Raw genomic sequence first — 22,514 nt, forward strand, 5'->3', positions numbered from 1 at the left:
GGCCAATAGAAATGGTCAGCAAGCATCTCATATGTCTTTTTCCATCCAAAGTGACCCATCAGACCACCTGAATATGTTTCCTGTAACAACAAGAGTCTAACATAGCAACTTGGAACACACAATTTGTTAGCTCTAAACAAAAATCCATCATGAATATGATATTTTTCCCATCCTTTTCCAGTTGTATATTTGGCATAAGGTTCTGAAAATTCATGGTCAGTGGGGTATAATTCTTTTATGTTTTCATGTCCCGGCACCTTTACTTTAAGTTGATTTAACAAAACATTTTTACGGGACAAAGCATCAGCAACAATGTTTTCTTTACCTTTCTTGTATTTCACAACATATGGAAAAGTTTCTATGAATTCAATCCATTTGGCATGTCTACGGTTCAGTTTTGCTTGGCCCTTTAAATACTTCAAAGCCTCATGATCTGAATGAATAACAAATTCTTTTGGCCATAAGTAATGTTGCCAAGTCTCAAGTGCTCTTACCAAAGCATACAACTCCTTGTCATATACCGAATAGTTCAGTTGTGCTCCTCCCAACTTCTCACTGAAGTATGCAACGGGCTGTCCGTTTTGCATGAGAACGCCTCCAATCCTAATCCCACTTGCATCACATTCAACCTCAAAGGTTTTAGTGAAATCCGGCAACACAAGCAAGGGGGCTTCGGATAATCTTTTCTTCAATTCTTGGAAAGCTTTCTCTTGTGGTTCACCCCATTGGAAGGCAACACCTTTCTTTATCAACTCATTTAATGGAGCAGCTATGGTGCTGAAATCTCTCACAAATCTCCTGTAAAAACCAGCAAGTCCATGAAAACTTCTCACCTGACTTACATTTTCAGGAGTCGGCCAATCCTTGATTGCTTTCACCTTTGATTCATCAACATGAATTCCTGAACCTGAAACTACAAAACCAAGAAACACAACCTGATCTGTACAAAATGTGCACTTCTCAAGGTTAGCAAATAATTTTTCCTTTCTTAGCACATCCAAAACTTGCTGAATATGAGCAACATATTCCTCCAATGTCTTGCTGTAAATTAGGATATCATCAAAGTAAATAACAACAAATTTTCCAATGAATGCTCGCAAGACATGGTTCATTAATCTCATGAATGTACTAGGTGCATTAGTCAATCCGAAAGGCATAACTAACCACTCATACAACCCAAACTTTGTTTTGAAAGCAGTTTTCCATTCATCTCCAAGTTTCATTCTAATTTGATGGTAACCACTTCTTAAATCAATTTTAGAAAATATCATAGATCCACTCAATTCATCTAACATATCATCTAGCCTAGGAATAGGATGACGATATCGAACAGTGATGTTATTTATGGCTCTACAGTCCACACACATCCTCCAGGAACCATCTTTCTTTGGCACCAAAATCACAGGTACAGCACAAGGACTTAAACTTTCACGCACATAACCTTTATCTAAAAGTGCTTGTACTTGCCTTTGAATTTCCTTTGTTTCTTCAGGGTTGGTGCGGTATGCTGGACGGTTCGGAAGTGCAGCTCCAGGGATGAGATCAATTTGATGTTCAATGCCACGCAAGGGAGGAAGTCCAGCAGGTGTCTCCTCTGGAAAAACATCTTCATATTCCTGTAACACACGTGCAACAACACTAGGGACAGATGTTAAGTCGTTAGCTGAAAGCAATGTGTCCTTGCACACAAGTATGATCAATACTTGGTCTGGGTTTTTCCTCACATCTCTCATTTCAGATTTGGTGGCCATCATCACTAAATTCTCTCCCTCTCGTTTCTTGTTTTCTCTCATGTTTAGCTTGTGGCTCTCACTCACCGATTTGTGGAGGGCACTCGAATTCTTTTTCTCTCCTTCTTTTCCACTCTCATTCCTCACATTGGAGCTCTTTTGTAAGTGCTCAGCGAGGATTTGCTGCGGTGTCATGGGTTTAAGAATCTACTCCTTGCCCTTCCACTTGATGGTGTATTGATTGGTCTGACCACAATGTAGAGAGGACCGATCATATTGCCATGGTCTTCCTAGCAGCATATGACACACTGTCATGGGTGCCACATCACACTCCACGGTGTCAATATATTCACCAATCTTGAAAGAAATTTTCACTCTATGTGCAATCTTAATTGAACCTGAATTATTTAGCCATTGCACATGATAAGGATGAGGATGTTTCAGCAGCTTTAAACCAAGCTTTTCAACCATTTCCTTGCTAGCAAGATTGTGGCAGCTTCCACCATCAATGATTATTTTACACACCTTGTCTTCAACCTTGGCTCTGGTTTGGAAAAGATTGTGCCGCTGTCCATTTTCAGCTTCACTCATTTGCACACTCAAAATTTGAGTTACAACAAGAGCAGCTCCAGTTTCAAATTCACAGATGTCCTGCTCCAGATTACCTTCCTCTTCAATCTCTTCATGTTCTTCATCACTAGCAGATTCATACTCTCCTTGGTCATTTACAATAATGGTCCGATTATTTGGACACTCCTTTATAACATGACCACGACCACCACACTTGAAGCATTGAATCCCACTACTCTTGGTGGAAGAACCCACTGAAGTAGATGATGAGTTTGCTGATTTGTTCCTCTCATTTGGAGCAGCCAACTCTTTACCACTAGAAGCACCAAAATTGCTTGAGCGTGCACCACCACTTGAGTTGGAAATTGAACCTCTACTTGCACTACCTCGTGGTGTGAATTTGCTTCCACTTGGGGCACTTCTCGAGCTGAAAGATACTCCTCTATTGGACTTCATGTCCTGCTGCAACTGTTGTTCAGCTTTGCTTGCTTGATGGACCAACTCAATAAGATTGCGGTACTGCTGAAATTCAACAATACGCTGAATATTACGATGCAGCCCTGACATAAAACGTGCAATTGATTGCTCTTCATCTTCATATACATTGGCTCTAATCATTGCCTTCTCCATTTCTTTATAATACTCATCAACACTAAGGCTTCCTTGCTTCAGATTCTGTAGCTTGTCAAAAAGATCACGACGATAATGTTTGGGGACAAATCTTGCCCTCATTTCTCTCTTCATTTCAGCCCATGAACGGACATCACCTTGGCCAGCTTCTTCTCTATCATTTAGCATTTGCTCCCACCAGATTAGAGCATAGCCATCGAACTCAAGAGCAGCCATGGCCATCTTCTTCTGCTCAGAATAGTTGTGCAAGCGAAAAATTTTATCCACCTTCAACTCCCATGTAAGATATGCTTCAGGATCAGACCCTCCATCAAACTTGGGCATGGTGAATTTTAACTTGCCAAACCTCTCCTCGTTGGGCTGATTACGCCCACGATTCCCGCGGTGACGTCGACGGTCATCATGATGGGGCTGATCAACCTCATTGTCTTCTTCCTCTTCACTCCCACTTTCCTCTAGTCCAAGACCTCTCTCATGGTCACGACCAACACCTCTACCACCATTTCCACGTCCTGGAAGTGGAGGTCTTCTTGCATTTGCAGCAGCTCGCTCTCTACGTCTTCGCTGTTCTCTTGCACGTCGAGCAGCAGCTTCTTCTTCCGTTTCATCAACTTCATCTTCATGATGACTTCCATTTGCGTTATCACGAGGTGGATCCTGCAAACGGGCCATAAGTGCTTGAAAATTGTTCGTTAGCTCTTCCATGCTTTGCTTCAACTCGTTGAATTGTGCCATGGTGACACAATCATCAATCTGAACTTCGTCACTCATCTTCCTGTGAAATTAGTGACAGCAAAGCAACAAATGTATGTGGAATAGGAAACTATATGTGGAAACTCACAACCTCACCTCTCTTACCAACCGAAGCTCTTATGAATTCCTACGGATTACAGAAGGGCCAAAGCGCGGTGGTAACACGAAAGTGATGGTTAAGCGAATACAAGATCAGCGTTCTTATGACGGTGGCTTTTAAGTGGAGCTTGGTGGGGAATGATTCACAAGGAATGCAATCTGAATTCTAGATATTGTAAAGCTAAATAACAGTCCAAACTAGAAGATCAAAGTCTAGTGCTGACCACAAGATATGAATGATGTAAATGGATCAAACACACGCGCAAAGATAATTTCAGATTTGATACAAACAAGGAGTATGCTTAGGATGCAAGTGTTGCAATCAAACCCAAGCAAAATTTTGCACCAAAAGATGGATAGCAATCTGGTTGTGCAACTTAAAAAAAATTCAGAACTTGTGCACATAAACAAACTGATCTTTCTACTTTTTCTTTCACAACTTTTCTCAACTCTTTTCTTTCTTTTTTTTTTGGACACTTTTGTTTTTTGATATATAGAACTAAGAACAAGATCAGATATAACACTTGCACACACTTTTTTTTTTAAACAAGACACAACCGTCAGCAATAACTTGATAGGATCAAAGTTAACGCGAAGGATGATACCGGTTTCAGATTTTTTTTGTAGGGATTTCAGATAGACAAAAGAGGCACAAAGGACACGCAAAGGATAATATGATCAGCAACTAAAACAAGGACTCTAATGGACTGAAACTTAACAAAACTCACTAGGATAACAGATTGAAACAACGGGCTATAACAAAATATTTTTGTGGCTTTTTGGTGGATAGTATGAACACGAAATATATGTAGCTAAGGGTAAAAATTCCTACCGTGGCAACTGAGGCTCTGGTACCAGATGATGGAGTCTTGGTCCCGATCTTCACGACGTAGGATCCCGGTCTTGATAACTAGCCGAAGAACAGCCGATAACTTGCTGCAAGCAGCGATAACTAGTGCAACCTGACGACGTGCACAAGGAGCCAACCACCGTCTCTATACGGCAGCCTGAACCAAGGATTCGCCCAACCACACTCTCAAAGAAACCAACCTACGCAACCTGGAATCGATGGACCAGGAGCACGGATTGGGTGCCGATGACGCGGCCGCTTCTGTAATCTCCGCGAAGGAAAACACAAGAGCTAAGGGGTAGAGATCTCTCTCTGGATTTGTTAGCACACAGCTGAACAAAGGGGTTTGTATTTCGATTATCAAAAATCTGTCATTGCTATGAAGCAATCGAGTATTTATATAAGGAACAACCCTCCTTGATAAGTGAAAACACGAAATGGAAATGAAAAGATAGACTATGTGAAAGGGTCTCTACGAAATCAGCTTCTGGAGAGTTTCCGCGTAGCTGTTGGTCTTCGGCGCAGTCTTCAGTGTTTAGGCAATAACTCCACCTTGGAAGCTTCAAATGACGTGCGGCTGGATGCGTTGGAAAGCTAACTTGATAAGCTTTCACACCATGTATAGTATGCATCTCGGAACTTTGTAGAATGATACAGTTTTACACGGCAACTTTAGCTTCATGCAGACTGTTGAGCTTCTGACCAGTATGCACTAAAACTGGTCGGGCGCCATAACGGTTTCTCCAAACTGGTCGGGGTTGGTGTCATTGGAAACTAGACTTCAAGAGCTTTCCAACAAGTACCCATTGGCCTTCATAGCTTTTGGAAATCAAAAGTTATGATTATTTCTTTCAGACTGTTCTGCAGGACTGGACGAATTCGAACGTGGTTCTTCTTTGTATTCATCGCCTTGTGTGTTCTTGTCATCCTCCTTGGTAAACCTGAGTAATAGTAATATACTCGACTTAGGCAGTATATAATTCTCATTAATATTTAAATGAGCTTCACAAAGTAGCGCGTTCACCTCTTGTTGTAGTTCCTTTGCCTGACTACGTGTAATTGGTCCTTTAAAGACTTGGGCTGGTGTAGTTGTGCTCGGCATGGTCGGTGTGGAGGTCGGCGATGTCGGAGTAGAGGTCGGTGAGGTCTGCGAGGAGGTCGCCAAGGTCTGCATGGTTGGGATGTCCTCATCAATATTCTACCCATTTTATATCGCAATAACAACTGTGACAAGGAATAGTCATTCAAAAACTAGTAAACCCTAACATAGGATTTCACTTTAGACAAGCATGCATTAGAAGGATAAACATCTACGCATGAATCCAAAAATGGGGACAAAATGCTCAAGGACACTTGCCTTCGGTGTAAGGTTGCTCAAAATCCTCGAAAGCTTGACCTTGGAGATTACCGAACTGCTCTCCTCCTAAGCGAAACACTGGAAAAAGCACACAAGGAAAAACTCTAAGAACAGTATACCAAACAGTACTAAAACTAGATAAAAACCATATAAAAAGATTCTACACGTCGCTACAAACATTTGGGTGTGAAAATCGCTCTAATCGGAGCTACGAGCAAAAAGTATTGAGCTTTTGAAGTTGTAGGGGCCTAACTTCAAACTTTACTTGATTTTCGGAGAATAAACTAAATTGATTTTATAATGAAAATTACATTGATGACGTCATAAATCAAAACTGAATTATTTTTCAATGGAAAAAGCCATGGAAAATGTCCACAGGCTCATGGACCATGGCCTAAAAGGCTGGTCCATGTCCACGGTGGACCTGCTATGAAGTGACGAAGGGGTATGCGATCTGGAGCGCTAGATCAAGATCGAATGGTTCAGGGTGATGGAGGGGAATTTGAACTCGGGCCGGCGATGCTGCACAGGGTCAGTTGTCGGCCGACTACGGCGCAAGGCCGTAGCTTCACCGGATCTTGCACAAAAATGCGCGTCCGGCCTCGGAACTCGACAGGGAAAAGCGCATAAGAGAGAGGGAAGCACGAGGGTTCTCATAGTGGGCTTCATGCCGACGGAGGAGCTCGAAGGGTGGCTGGCGGTAGAGAATGGCGGGTGACGGTGCTCGATCACAGCGGGGACGGCGTTCCGACGGCTCAACGATGACGGCAAGCACCGGGGTCAACTCCTTGGGGTCCTATGAGGACGGTAAGCACGTGAGAATGGCCGGTGTTGGCTTGGAATAAAAAAGGGAGAGGGCGATGGCGCGCTTCACTGGCGGCGAAGAAGATACGACTCCAAGGTTGAATCCGTGCATGAAAAAGAGGGGAAATTAGGGGAAAACATTTGGAGCCTCGCACGGGAGGAGACAAAAGGCTTAAATACCTGAGAGAGAGAGAGAGAGAGAGAGAGAGAGAGAGAGAGAGAGAGGAATGGGAAGATTTGAATGGATTTGGCCAGCGGCCCTAATTGGAGAAAGTGCGGCGGTTTCCATGATTTAGAGGGCCACTCAAGGGGGAAACAGTCGGAATTGAGTGAATAGGGGGCGGGGATCTCGGCCATGTGCTTTAATTGTCGAATTACAGTGCGGGGTGGCACCGATTTGAAATGGTGGCGGGATTGGGGCGGTTGGGTTCGGGCATCGGGAGGAAGAAGAAGGAGAGCCAGCGGGCAGTGGCTCAGCTCGGTCGGCTCATCCCAGGCTCGCTCATAGAGAGAGAGAGACGGGAGGGGAGTGGCTCGGGGCAGAGAGACAGCTCGTCTGGGTGGGGCCCACCTGGCAGCGGAAAAAGGTGGAAGCGGGCTGTCTCAGCCTAACGGGCTGACGTGAGGGTGAAAAAGAGAGGGGCGCGGCCCACTCGGGGAGAAGAAGGGAGGTGGGCCGGCGAAGAATTCGGCCCGGAGAGATTTTCTAATTTTTGAATTGCTTTTCTATTTAGATTTTGCATCAAATTCAAAAGGGGTTTTAAACGAGCGACTTCTAGCGAATTTTTGCAAACTTTTTCCACACATAAAAACCTATTGCAACTACGATGACATGAATGCAACAACTTATATAACCTATGTCAATTTAAATTTAGAAATTAATTTCTTCTATAGAACAAAATTGCAACACATATTAAATTTCTAACAAAATTTTAAATTATTGCAAAAAAGATTGAATTTTGGGGTGTTACATATCTCAGAAGGATCAAGCTCAGAGCCGTTGTTGTTGCCATCTACCATGAAGCCAAGGCCAATGAAGTCCTTGCTAGTCCTCTTGTTCTTCACGAGTGGCTCCTCTTCCTCTAAGCTCTCCTTCTTGCTTGAGGAAGTGTCGACGTCACTAAGCGCCACCACCAAAGCTTGAGATGCCGCCTTGGCCGCGCTCTTGGCCATTTTGTCATGATTTGAAGATGGGCTTCTTGTTCTTCTTCTTGTGCTTGTCGTGGTCATGACTGCTATCTTCCCTCTTCTTGAGCTTGGGGCAGTCTACCTTGAAATCATTGATATCACCACACTCATAACAAGCATGAGAACTACCTCTCCTTTGATCTCTTCGGTTGTTCTAGAAGGAGGTGAACTTATTCACGATCAAAGCCAAATCATCATCATCAAGTGCGTTCACATACTTTTTAGTGATAGAAACCAAGTAAACAATGCAAATCCACTACGTGAAGGAAGACAATGCAAAAGAAAAGCCAACTCCAGCCTGAGTGCCACTGCTAAATCCTGAAACCATTGCCATATTCTGAGACAGGGGGATTCTGAGACCTATCCTAGCCGCCTTAGCTATCTAAATTTAAGCTTACTGAAGAGTTCATGACAAGTCAATGTATCATAACTGGATGAGTTCTCAATTGAGATCTTCACTTCCATATGCTACGGTCAAGAGCATAAAGAAGCTTGATCGCCTCTCATGATCAGAGTACGACAAAACTCCAGTGAGTCTAAGATTGCTAACGATACCACTAGATCTAGCAAACACAGCATCCAAAGACTCTCCAGGTTCTTGCACAAACATCTAATATTCTTAATTGTATGTGCTCTAACGCCGAGCCTTGATTTGGTTAGTGCCCTCATGAAAGACACTAGGAGTAGTCCAAATCTCTTGAGCTGTATGATGGTGCTGAACTCTGTCAAACTCATTACAACTCAAACAAGTGAAGAATATATTTCTAGCCTTGTTGGTAGCTTCATATTGTTCAATCTAGGACTGGGAAGTACGAGCAACATGAATCACATAGTTGGGGTCTACAATCTCCCATATAGCACTTCCTTGACTTAGAAGATAAGCCTTCATGCACACTTTCTAATAAGAAGCAGAATCTTCCCATGTCTCTCCAATATCTCTTACAGATCAAAAAACCGATTAAGGTCAACAAGTAATCAAACCAGCTCTAATACCAATTATAGGACCAAGACTGGTGACTAGAGGGGGGTTGAATTGGTGCCTAATAAATTTGTTTGATGGTTTGCTCCTATTTTGTCACCCTGGGCACCTCAAAAACCAAGAGCAGAAGCACAAACCGGAGAGAGACGAGTTGCCATAGAAATCTTCAAAGAAAAACATGGCTCTCATGGATGTAAATGAACTATAGGTTCCATTGATAATCATTCCACGAGTCATTGCCACAAAAGATAGCAATTTGAAGGAAGAAACCTAAGACTCAAAGAAAATATCACCAAAAAAAGAAATTCTCCAAGTTAATGATCTAGAGGTAAATGATTCAAGACCAACTCTGAACGTGAATTTATTCCTCAAGCAACATGAAGAACAACTTCACAAGGTGGGAAAATTTTAGCTCATCAACCAAAATGAAAATCACACTCAAAAAGGAAATACTTGCAACAAAGCAAGGGAGCCAATAGAGAGAAGGAGATGAACACAAGTATCGGAGGAAACATGCACTTCATTTCTTGCAAAGGTCAGCCCTATTTTTGGCAAATTATAAAGTAGTTTCACTCAAAAAACTCTCACCTATACATAGGCTAAGCTATCATCTTCCTCTCCTCTAAAATCCTAATATAAGGCTCTCAAATGGCTAGCTCAAGCCTCCAACACAACCCTACCCCTCTATTGATAGGCCTTGGGAAGTAGCTTAGCCCTTAAGTTTCTTTGTTCCTAAAAATACCCCTCTTCTAATGGCCTCCTACCTACCATCAGGGTATTCTGGTGTATTTTTCGCCCCGTCCATCAAATGATCATGGCTTTTTCATGACTTAGCTTCGCCTCGACGCAAACTTCACGATGATGCCATGTGCACTCCATCCTTCCACGGTTTTGAGGCCAAACCGTGAAACCACCTTACATGCTTCTCAAAGCGTGACCCACTGGCAGTTGCTTATGTTTTATGCAAGCATCTCGATGTTGGCTCGTGTAGTTCATCTTACATTCTTGAACACCGGCGAGTGTCTCCCGCTCCTGATCCCTTGGCCGTCTTGTCACTTGGCAGTTGCTTATGTTTTATGCAAGCATCTCGATGTTGACTCGTGTAGTTCATCTTACATTCTTGAACACCAGCGAGTCTCTCCCGCTCCTGATCCCTTGGTCGTCTTGTCACTTGCACCGGCATCCCCTTCGCTTGACTTTGTTAACACGCCATTTTCATCAATCCTTCCATTGTTTGCTTGATCTCCATGTGAACAGCTACGACCACCCTTGACTCCACCTAGACTCCTTGATCGTCCAGCACCAAGCACCCCGCTTGGCCCTGATCATCCCGCCATCGGCCGCAAAAGTGCATCCATCACATCCTCAGCTCTGAATCATCCGGCTTGTTCAATCCAACAGACCTGCCATCTTGCAACCTCTCTACAAGAAATGCTCTGGTGTGTTCATCATCTCATCACTGGACCTTTCGGCATGTATTTTTTTTCTAGCCTAGCCATCTTGCAACCTCTGCAAGAAATGCTTTGGCGAAGCATCTGGCGTTCATCCCTTTGAGCGCCAAACCATCCAGCAAGTACAAGTCCACCAGAGCCAGTTTGCAAGCTCTCTACAAGAAAAACTCCGACGTTCACATTACTCCATCGCCAGACCTTCCGGTGTTCACTTCAATTTTTGCCTCTGGCTTGAAATGCTCCAGCGTGAAAACTTCCTGAGCGCCAGACCATCCGACGTGTTTAAATATCCCAGAGCCGGATCATCCAATGTGTATAATTTTCCTGGACTCAGAGAAAAAAATGCCAACTTTCTTTTTCTCTGCAATTTTGGTTAGTCATGATCATAATTGCAACACACCTACATGCTTAATCCCACAAATCAACAAACCAAATCCACAACTTTGTCAATCACTCATCACAAAATAAACAAAGACGTATTTTAACTTGGTTTCTCACTTACGAACTTGCCAAATATATTGGGGATGCCTCGAGTAAATGAATCATAGGGAACATAGAGGGATTTTTATACTGGTTTGGGCCTCCATTAGGATAATAACCATACATCATGTTTCTCTTGTATTTAATAGAGCCTATTGCAAGGGTGGTGTGTGGCTAGCTTATATGGATCTAAACATAGTCGGTGACTTCCTTGCTTGGCTTGCTCTGGTTGTAATGGCTTTTTTTTGCTTCTAATGGATCTCAATTGGCTTCTCCTCCGCGGGGGCCCCAGGCTCCGTATATGTAGGACCGAGAATGATGACTAGAGAAGGGATGAATAGGCACCTAATCAATTTCTTTCGAAATAGATGGCCTTCTCCTATTTTGTCACCCAACGCACATCAAAACAAAGTAGAGGCAAAAACCAAAGAGAGACTAGTTGCTACGAAAAACTCCAAACATGGCTCTCAAGGGTGTAAATGTACTCTAGGTTCCATTGGCACATATCCTACAATTCATTGCCACAAAAAGATAGCAACTTGTAGAAACAAACCTTTGCTCCAAAGAAAAGATCACCGAAAGAAGAAATTATTTGAGTTGATGGTCTAGGGGCAAGGGAATTTGAGACCCACTTGTATATGTGTGATCTAGCAACACGAAGAACAACCCCAAGCTGGGAAAATCTCAACTCATCAACCAAAATGAAAATCTCAACCAAAATGAAAATCACAACCAAAAAGGAAAAACCCGCAACAAAGCAAGGGTGCCAATAGAAGCAAACTAGAAGCAGATGAGCACAAGCATAAGAGGAAACATGTACTTGTTTTCTTGCAAAGGTCAACCCTCTTTTAGGCAGATTACAAAGTAGTTTCACTCACAAAAGCTCACCTACATATAGGCTAAGCACTCCTCTCTCCTTTTATCTAAAACCCTAGCATACAAACTCAAATGGCTAGCTCAAGCCTCCCACAAAGTCCTACCCCTCTATTTATATGCCTAGGGAGCTAGCTTTGATCTTATGCTTTATTGTTCCTAACACATCACTCTCTTCCAATGGCCTCCTACTACCACCAGGGTATTTTGGTCCATTTTTCGCTACATCCATCGAACGGTCGTGACGCCTTCATGACTTAGGTTTGCCTCGTCACAAGTTTCCCAATGATACCACGTGCTCTCCATCCTTCCATGGTTTTGAGGTCAAACCACGAAACTGCCTCACACGCTTCTCAAAGCGTGACCTACTGCCACTTGCTTTCACCGCAAGCAAGTATCCCAATGTCGACGTGCGTACTCCATCTTACAATCTTGACCACCGATAAGTCTCTCCCACTGCTAATCCCTCAGGCTACCTTGTCACATGCACCGGCATCCCCTTCGCTTGATTTTGTCAACACGCCATCTTCATCCTTCCTTCCTTGCTTTGCCTGACCTCCACATGCACAGTAGGATCACCCTTGACTCCTCCTAACCTCCTTGATTGTCCAACACCAAGCACCCCACTTGGCTCCGATCATCCCACCATCGGTCACCAAGTTACATCCATCACCTGCACATCATGAGACAAGCACACACATATCTCGAAATCCATTATCAATTAATCCTTAATCAAAATTCTCAGTTAAAGCACATCTTAGAAAAATCATGAACGTTGGATGTGCCAGCGTTGTTACCTGCTCAATGCCGGATAACCCAGCGTGCTCAACCTAGTAGACTAGCCATCTTGCAACCTCTATGCAAGAAATGCTCCGACGTTTATCCTTTTGAACATTGGACCATCCGGTGGGTACAAGTCCACCAGAGCCAGTTTGTAACCTCTTTGCAAGAAAAGCTCTGGCATTCACTTCAGTCTTTGCCTCTATGATAAAATACTCTGGCATGTACATTTGCCCATCATCAAACCATCCGATGTGTACATTTTTACCGGAACTCATTTTGCTATCACTCTGCAAGAAATAGTCATGCGTTCTCTTCAGTTCATCACTAGGTCATATGTCGTATACTCCAGCTTTTGCTTCTAAGATGAAATGCTTCGGTGTGAAGTTCATTTGAACGTCGGACCTTCCAGCATGTACAAAATCCCAAGCGTTGGATCATCTGGCGTGTACAATTTTCCTGAACTCATAGAGAAACACATCAAATCCATTTCTCTTTGCAACTTTGGTTAGCCATGATTATAATTGCAACACATATACATGCTTGTGCGATCCACAAACCAAAATAACAACATTGTCAATCACTCATCACATATAAACCAAGGCACATTTCAAGTTGGTTTCTCATTATATATATGGGGTTGTCATAAGTCCTCTGGTGTCTTCCTTCCATTCTTGGAGATAATCTTCCCTGTTTATGAGATACCCTAGGCTCCTACGGGTGGTTTCCTTTCATCTAGGGATCTCCTTCCCAAAGATAGAGACATGCCTTGAGAATTGAGAATTGTGTGATACCCTAGGGTACAAGGATATGTTAGTTACACAATAGTCATCTCTAAGTCCCACATTAGCATGTGAAATGAGACTTCGACAGATCAAGTACATGATCAACAAAGATAAGTTTTCATCTGACCGCGTGATTGATACCGAGAAAGATTTCTTCTTATTATAAGACGTGATTTGATCCGCATATGTTTGGTAAAAGAACAATCTTCTCCTTTAATCATAATTGGAAAGTGTTCATGTTTACTTACTTTTATCCATGTGGGGGGGAAAGAGGCGTCTGTATTCAGGTACCAAGTTTATTTTGTATACTGTAGTGGCTGCTTCTAGGCAAACCTCTTGGCTGTCCTTGCACCCCCACCTCCTTTATCACTGAGCGGTCATTTAGGGGCCTCATCGAGTAAGACTCGGGTTTCCAATTAGGGTGAAGCATCTAACCATATTTTCTAGGTTCTTATATTATCTATTCGAGATTTTGACCACCTTTGAGTTCTCAAGAGAATCCTCGAGAAGGTGTTCCATCCAAGTAGGTTTCCTGTTTGCTTCATTCTCAAGAGGAAAAACACTTGTCATTGGTTGAGTTTGAAAGTTGAACCATCACGACAAAGATGTCTGGTAGTGGTGAGAATCTTTTCTCTGCCATAGTATCATGATATGGTGGCAGCACGAGGAGATAGGCTCCTCAAGTTACAGTGTCTACTACCCTGCTTGTGTCGGGCATTAAATACAACACGACAATAAAGCTAGATATCATGGCCTCGAGTTGTGCCATGGCTTCAGTCGAAGTGCCATTTTTGGGAGGCCTCTCCCGATATAAAGGCAGAGGGAGAACACAATTCAATGTTCATCCTACTATCATCATTTGCTTTCTATCACACTGTTCGTCCTCCTTGCACCCCTGCCTCCAAAACCCCTCCTCTTCCAATCTCCCTGCCACCATGGGCAAGAAGAAGATTGAGAAACAGAGCTCCTCCATTGACAAAATGACAAGCGCGATCCCAGAATGGCAAGAGTTTGAGATTACATAAAAGGCCCTACCGAAGGAGAAGATGGAGGAGGTGATTCCTCCTCGAGCTTTGATTCTCTGCATGCTGACGGTAGAGTAGATGATCCCAAGACCAAATGCTTTGCATTATCTCCTATGTTGCCTAGAGTGCATTGTTCAAACTTGTCTTTTTGTAGGTTACACAGAGCCCCATCGACAGCCTGAAGTCCTAGTCCTCTCAGCCCCCAAGTGCTACCCTCCTCCGAAGGAGTCGGGGATCAGCCTAGTGAGCCCCTAGTGTTAGGGGTCATCAGCCAGGGGCTGAAGGTCACCATCCCATAGACCACCGTAACACACGCGAGGGCAATGTACGGGATCCCTTTGGATACAACTTGGAGGGACATGGTCGAAGGGATAGTGGGCCACCATCCTGATGCATTGTTCAACTCCTTTTTCATAGTAAACTTTTATCTACAGGTTAGTTGTTTAATTAATGAAGTGACAAATACTAGACATTCCCTGTAGTTGCATGCATCGTTGGAACAAGACCTGCAGCAATGCAGACAAGGCCACCACCTGAGTAGCCGAACTCAAGAACGAGGCTACAGAACTGCACAATCAGCACTCTCAAGTGGTGGCTGAGAAGGAGAAGGCTGTTGGAGCAAGAGTTCGCCTTACCCAGCAAGTCCGACGAGAGTTTTTTCTAAGGAGGAGACTCAAGCTTGGAGACGAAGTTTGAGAGGAAGGAACACCATGAATGTATTGATGGTAGAAAAATGTATCACTCTTGGAGGAGTATCATAGTGTGACTTGGTGTGTTTTCACCTTTGTATCTTGTTTTTGCTGTCTTGCTCGTCCTCCTTTTTCTGCTGTGTGTTTTGCCCAGAGGACCATGGCCTCCTATTTATAGGGCCACATGTAGCTTGGTGTACAAGTTATCATAATGTACAAATATCTGGGATCTGACCAAATTACTGGGCCTTATCCCGGATAACTACCTTTTACCCTATCGGGGAAATAAATACCCACCGTGGTAATTATCGTGGTGCCTACCCCCTGGAGGGGGTGAGCCAATCGCCAATTGCAGCCCAACACCGCACTGTCAGGGGTGCCAGGATAGCATCCATCATACTGGGGTGTCAGAGCGGCGTCCATTATCCTAGGCCTTTAATGCTGGTCACTTCCTTGCAGGCAAAGCACGACCGGTGCTCCCCATCCAGTAGATCTTTCCCAAGGACTGCTGACTCACCCTACTGCCTTTGGGAAGGTATCCCGAGTAGCCCGAGGTGGGGGCCTCAGGAGGTATGGAACCGGGAGGTGAACGCTTTGGGAAGCAGGACCCTGGAGGGCCGGAGCTTTGGGAGGTCTAAGCTTCAGAGGACCGAGGATTTGGGAGGTCGTGTTTTGGGAGGCTTCAGGAGATCGAGCTGGTGGAGCCAAGGGAAGGCTTCGTAGGTTCGAAGGGGTACCGTGAAGGGATCTGATGACATCAGAGATCGAGCTTTTAACAAAGGGTCCGGAGATCAAGGCTTCGGAGGGACCTGGATGGTGATCTTCAACCATTATCCTTAGGCTGATTTATTTTTCCCCCAACAGTACCCCCTCATTCTCGGGCCCTGATGTTTTAGAGGGGGGAGAGGATGCAGAGGAAAAAATCACCCCAGCCTGCTATAGCATCAAGGATTCCTGATGGCAATCCTCTATCCTTTGAGGTCGCTAGAGTAGAGGTTACGTGTGGGATTGGAGAATCTCACGCGTTCGCCTGGCGAGACAAGATGTGCCACTGCCGCATTTTTACTAGATAATGCGAGGGGTCGTTTAGGGTCTTGTGCCCACGCCCCTGTCATGCGCTGAAAGGGGTTCGGGTTATTAATGTGACGGGATGTCCATGCGAGAAAATGAGGCATTCGTCGTGGAGCACTCCCACGTGTTGGAGGAAATCCGGATACGGCTACTACCCCCCCAGGTGTTCAATGGGGGGGACACGGCGGTGTTCATCTCGCTTCATCTTCTAGACCTACGTGGCTACATAGCCTGGGTATAAAGCCGGGGTTATCCGGTTAGAGTCTCCATAGCCCCACAAGCGAATAGTTAACCTTGACTTGAGTATGACATCATCTTCCTCCTTATCCTCTTCGAAGATGTTGATGACCTCGACGGCTTCTTTGGGAGCTGGACCATTTCGGTCATCGATAGAGGCGCCGGTGGCCACGCTGCTTCCATCTCTACAAGGGAGGCGGTTGCCCGCCGCTCTGGCCTGACCTTTGGCCTGGGAGGCCATGCCTATCGAGATCATCGATATCTCCGATGACGATGAGTAGATCAATTGGGATCTCCTGCGAAGCGAGAGTGAGTTGGCATCTGTGAGGCCAGCGGCAAAGCAGGAGGAGGCCGGGAAGGCGAGGGAGAAGGCCCCACGGTGACCTCCTCGGACTCCTTAGTGTCCTCCGATAGCTCAGGAGCTGGCTACTATATCGGTTTCCATAGCGACAAGCCGCAGATGAGGCGCATACACCGTCCCATGCATGGCCCCTGCTAGGACCTGTAGGAGGTGAAGGCGGTCACCGGGATGGCATACTTGGTGACACCGTGATATATCCATGTCATGGCTGAACTTAGTCACCTTGTACGCTTTCTTGCCCTGTTTTGCTTCGTAGGGATCTTCTTCTTCATGGCAATTTCTATATTGTTGTTTTAGTGTGTCTCCCATGGATGTACTAGTTGTTTAATAATATAACATGGACCTTCAGGAACGGTCGTTTCTCCTTCCGTATCGGAACGTGAGGGGTTCTTTCAAACGGGTGACCACATGCGCGCGTGCTTTCGTGCCTCCAAACCGTGCTTCTTCGTCCCTTTCGAAGGCGGTGTTTAGTTTTTCTGATGACCGGGGCACTGAGCCTTCGTATAGATCATCGCTGATCTCATTCCTTCTGGGGGAGAGGTGGCCTCAGGAATCTGGTGGTGATGGATACGTAGGGTAACTAAGGAGAACCGGGTGGAGCAGTGGTGACCTCGTCATCCTGGTTGTTGCGTACTCCTCGGGCCTGGGACTGGTAGGGCCTTCATCCTAATTTGTTCCAGATATCTGACTTAGTGAAGTCCATCTGGAACCTTTTGGAGATGAGCTCTGGAGGTCCTTGACCCTTCGGGTTCCTTTGCGACTGCTCGGGTTGAAGGCGATGATGTGTCGGAGACACAGCCGAAGGTTAGGCAAGAGAGGTGGTCCGCGACCCTCGCCGGCCCTTAGCCGCTGCCCGGCTATGGAGGTATTCGCTGCCATGAATTGTGGTCTCTACAATGCATATATGTTTTTGGTTCCACGAAGCGTGGGCTTTTATTAAGTGCTAGCATAACACTCATAAAATGACATATGAAATGTGTTTTAAAGGAGATGGTACGGTAATGATTTTACCTTTTACCATACGTGTTTGAGTCACGTTGGTCATACCTTCCCTTCTAGGGAGGGAGATCTTTATACCCCTTTGATCCGTGTGTGTGCTCTTTGGAGGCCAGCGGGGTTCATATCCATTCAGCACGGAGGTATTAGCCTTCAAGATGCTGCTGTACTTTTCCCCTTAGGTCCTTTCAGAACCTTTTCGCCTGGCGGAGTTTCCGAAAACATCTCCATCGCGAGGGTTTTTGGAAGTCTCTCGATTTGCCGGAGGTTTTGTAAGTTTCTCTCCATAGCCCCACAAGCGAATAGTTAACCTTGACTTGAGTATGACATCATCTTCCTCCTTATCCTCTTCGAAGATGTTGATGACCTCGACGGCTTCTTTGGGAGCTGGACCGTTTCGGTCATCGATAGATGCGCCGGTGGCCACGCTGCTTCCATCTCTACAAGGGAGGCGGTTGCCCGCCACTCTGGCCTGACCTTTGGCCTGGGAGGCATGCCTATCGAGATCATCGATATCTCCGATGACGATGAGTAGATCAATTCGGATCTCCTGCGAAGCGAGAGTGAGTTGGCATCTGTGAGGCTGGCGGCAAAGCAGGAGGAGGCCGGGAAGGCGAGGGAGAAGGCCCCACGGTGACCTCCTCGGACTCCTTAGTGTCCTCCGATAGCTCAGGAGCTGGCTACTATATCGGTTTCCATAGCAACAGGCCGCAGATGAGGCGCATACACCGTCCCATGCATGGCCCCTGCTAGGACCTGTAGGAGGTGAAGGCGGTCACCGGGATGGCATACTTGGTGACACCGTGATATATCCATGTCATGGCTGAACTTAGTCACCTTGTACGCTTTCTTGCCCTGTTTTGCTTCGTAGGGATCTTCTTCTTCATGGCAATTTCTATATTGTTGTTTTAGTGTGTCTCCCATGGATGTACTAGTTGTTTAATAATATAACATGGACCTTCAGGAACGGTCGTTTCTCCTTCCGTATCGGAACGTGAGGGGTTCTTTCAAACGGGTGACCACATGCGCGCGTGCTTTCGTGCCTCCAAACCGTGCTTCTTCGTCCCTTTCGAAGGCGGTGTTTAGTTTTTCTGATGACCGGGGCACTGAGCCTTCGTATAGATCATCGCTGATCTCATTCCTTCTGGGGGAGAGGTGGCCTCAGGAATCTGGTGGTGATGGATACATAGGGTAACTAAGGAGAACCGGGTGGAGCAGTGGCGACCTCGTCATCCTGGTTGTTGCGTACTCCTCGGGCCTGGGACTGGTAGGGCCTTCATCCTAATTTGTTCCAGATATCTGACTTAGTGAAGTCCATCTGGAACCTTTTGGAGATGAGCTCTGGAGGTCCTTGACCCTTCGGGTTCCTTTGCGACTGCTCGGGTTGAAGGCGATGATGTGTCGGAGACACAGCCGAAGGTTAGGCAAGAGAGGTGGTCCGCGACCCTCGCCGGCCCTTAGCCGCTGCCCGGCTATGGAGGTATTCGCTGCCATGAATTGTGGTCTCTACAATGCATATATGTTTTTGGTTCCACGAAGCGTGGGCTTTTATTAAGTGCTAGCATAACACTCATAAAATGACATATGAAATGTGTTTTAAAGGAGATGGTACGGTAATGATTTTACCTTTTACCATACGTGTTTGAGTCACGTTGGTCATACCTTCCCTTCTAGGGAGGGAGATCTTTATACCCCTTTGATCCGTGTGTGTGCTCTTTGGAGGCCAGCGGGGTTCATATCCATTCAGCACGGAGGCATTAGCCTTCAAGATGCTGCGGTACTTTTCCCCTTAGGTCCTTTCAGAACCTTTTCGCCTGGCGGAGTTTCCGAAAACATCTCCATCGCGAGGGTTTTTGGAAGTCTCTCGATTTGCCGGAGGTTTTGTAAGTTTCTCTCCATAGCCCCACAAGCGAATAGTTAACCTTGACTTGAGTATGACATCATCTTCCTCCTTATCCTCTTCGAAGATGTTGATGACCTCGACGGCTTCTTTGGGAGCTGGACCATTTCGGTCATCGATAGAGGCGCCGGTGGCCACGCTGCTTCCATCTCTACAAGGGAGGCGGTTGCCCGCCGCTCTGGCCTGACCTTTGGCCTGGGAGGCATGCCTATCGAGATCATCGATATCTCCGATGACGATGAGTAGATCAATTGGGATCTCCTGCGAAGCGAGAGTGAGTTGGCATCTGTGAGGCTGGCGGCAAAGCAGGAGGAGGCCGGGAAGGCGAGGGAGAAGGCCCCACGGTGACCTCCTCGGACTCCTTAGTGTCCTCCGATAGCTCAGGAGCTGGCTACTATATCGGTTTCCATAGCGACAGGCCGCAGATGAGGCGCATACACCGTCCCATGCATGGCCCCTGCTAGGACCTGTAGGAGGTGAAGGCAGTCACCGGGATGGCATACTTGGTGACACCGTGATATATCCATGTCATGGCTGAACTTAGTCACCTTGTACGCTTTCTTGCCCTGTTTTGCTTCGTAGGGATCTTCTTCTTCATGGCAATTTCTATATTGTTGTTTTAGTGTGTCTCCCATGGATGTACTAGTTGTTTAATAATATAACATGGACCTTCAGGAACGGTCGTTTCTCCTTCCGTATCGGAACGTGAGGGGTTCTTTCAAACGGGTGACCACATGCGCGCGTGCTTTCGTGCCTCCAAACCGTGCTTCTTCGTCCCTTTCGAAGGCGGTGTTTAGTTTTTCTGATGACCGGGGCACTGAGCCTTCGTATAGATCATCGCTGATCTCATTCCTTCTGGGGGAGAGGTGGCCTCAGGAATCTGGTGGTGATGGATACGTAGGGTAACTAAGGAGAACCGGGTGGAGCAGTGGCGACCTCGTCATCCCGGTTGTTGCGTACTCCTCGGGCCTGGGACTGGTAGGGCCTTCATCCTAATTTGTTCCAGATATCTGACTTAGTGAAGTCCATCTGGAACCTTTTGGAGATGAGCTCTGGAGGTCCTTGACCCTTCGGGTTCCTTTGCGACTGCTCGGGTTGAAGGCGATGATGTGTCGGAGACACAGCCGAAGGTTAGGCAAGAGAGGTGGTCCGCGACCCTCACTGGCCCTTAGCCGCTGCCCGGCTATGGAGGTATTCGCTGCCATGAATTGTGGTCTCTACAATGCATATATGTTTTTGGTTCCACGAAGCGTGGGCTTTTATTAAGTGCTAGCATAACACTCATAAAATGACATATGAAATGTGTTTTAAAGGAGATGGTACGGTAATGATTTTACCTTTTACCATACGTGTTTGAGTCACGTTGGTCATACCTTCCCTTGTAGGGAGGGAGATCTTTATACCCCTTTGATCCGTGTGTGTGCTCTTTGGAGGCCAGCGGGGTTCATATCCATTCAGCACGGAGGCTTTAGCCTTCAAGATGTTGCGGTACTTTTCCCCTTAGGTCCTTTCAGAATCTTTTCGCCTGGCGGAGTTTCCGAAAACATCTCCATCGCGAGCGTTTTTGGAAGTCTCTCAATTTGCCGGAGGTTTTGTAAGGCTCTCCGTTGTGTGGAGGTTTTGTAAAGCTCTCCGTTTTTGTCGGAGGTTTGGTAAAGCTCTCCATCTTTGTCGGAGGTTTACTAAAGCTCTTCGTTTTTATTGAAGGTTTGGTAAAGCTCTCCGTTTTTTGCAGGAGGTTTGGTAAACCTCTCCGTTTTTGCTGAAGGTTTGGTAAAGCCTTTCATTTTTACCGGAGGTTTTGGTAAAGCTCTCCGTTTTCACCGGAGGCTTGGTAGAGCTCTCCATTTTTACCTGAGGTTTGGTAAAGCTCTCCATTTTATCAGAGGTTTTGCAAAGCTCTCCATTTTTACCGGATATTTGGTAAAGCTCTCCATTTTTGTTGGAGGTTTTTATAAGGTTCTCCGTTTTTGCCAGAGATTTTGTAAGACTCTCCATTTGTTTTGGAGGTTTTGTAAAACTCCTTGGCATGTATTAATGCCGAAGGTCCTACACACTATCAGAGCTACGGAATACCATCCAGGAAACCTCGGCAGTGTAGGCTTGTCGTGCTCCCGAGGTGCATCCTCACATCAGTGTAGTCCTCTGATATGCAGCGTCCACACACTATCGAGGCTACACAATACCTTCCAGGAAATCCAGGCAGTCTTGCCTTCTAGGTGACCTAGGCATGCTACACCCGCGGTGTGTGGGCTCGACTTCCTACCAGGGCAAAGCCTACCCTTCGAGAAACTTTTTCAAGTGACCTTGGGTTTAGGCAAGCGAGTCTTACTGGTGCGTGGGCTTGTCACACCTCTAGAGAAATCCCCCGGGGGCACTGCAACTACATTACCAAGGAAGTCCCTTGATAACTGGCATATACACACTATCGAGGCTACACAATACCTTCGAGGAAACCTAGGCAGTCTTGCCTTCTAGGTGACCTAGGCATGCTACGCCCACGGTGTGTACGCATGTCGTGCAACAAGGATTTCTTGCGACAGCATTCCTCGGAGCACCGCAACCTCACCACCGGGGACATCCCCCGGGGCATGGCTTCGACACCCGAGGCTATGCAAATGCCTTCCAGGGCACCCTAGGCATAATCTGCCTTGCAGGTGACCTAGGCAAAAGCGGTGCCCACGATGTGTGGGCCTCACTGTCTACCAATACTGTGCAATGCCTTCTAGGAAATCTAGGCAGTCTTGCCTTCCAGGTGACCTAGGCATGCTACGTCTGTGGTACATGGACTTGTCACGCCACCCGAAGATGTCCTACAGGTGGTGCCGCAACACGGTCTATCAAGGAAATCCTTTGATACATGGCAACTACATTTCTGAGGGTACACAATGCTTTCCAGGAAACCT

General features: G+C 46.0%; 1 protein-coding gene across 1 annotated transcript; it reads right to left on the reverse strand.

Moving 5' to 3' along the window:
• Positions 1-1,937: 1,937 nt before the first annotated feature.
• Positions 1,938-3,665, reverse strand: LOC133910624 (uncharacterized). Its single transcript, XM_062352957.1, has one exon. It carries the CDS (start codon positions 3,663-3,665, stop codon positions 1,938-1,940), a length of 1,728 nt encoding a protein of 575 aa, XP_062208941.1.
• Between the last annotated feature and the right edge of the window lie 18,849 nt (positions 3,666-22,514).

This window comes from Phragmites australis, chromosome 3, assembly GCF_958298935.1.
Source record: "Phragmites australis chromosome 3, lpPhrAust1.1, whole genome shotgun sequence".
Classification (NCBI taxonomy): domain Eukaryota; kingdom Viridiplantae; phylum Streptophyta; class Magnoliopsida; order Poales; family Poaceae; genus Phragmites; species Phragmites australis.

Coding starts and splice junctions, on each gene's coding strand:
- LOC133910624 (XM_062352957.1), bottom strand. CDS start 3,665: ATGGCACAATTCAACGAGTTGAAGCAAAGCATGGAAGAGCTAACGAAC.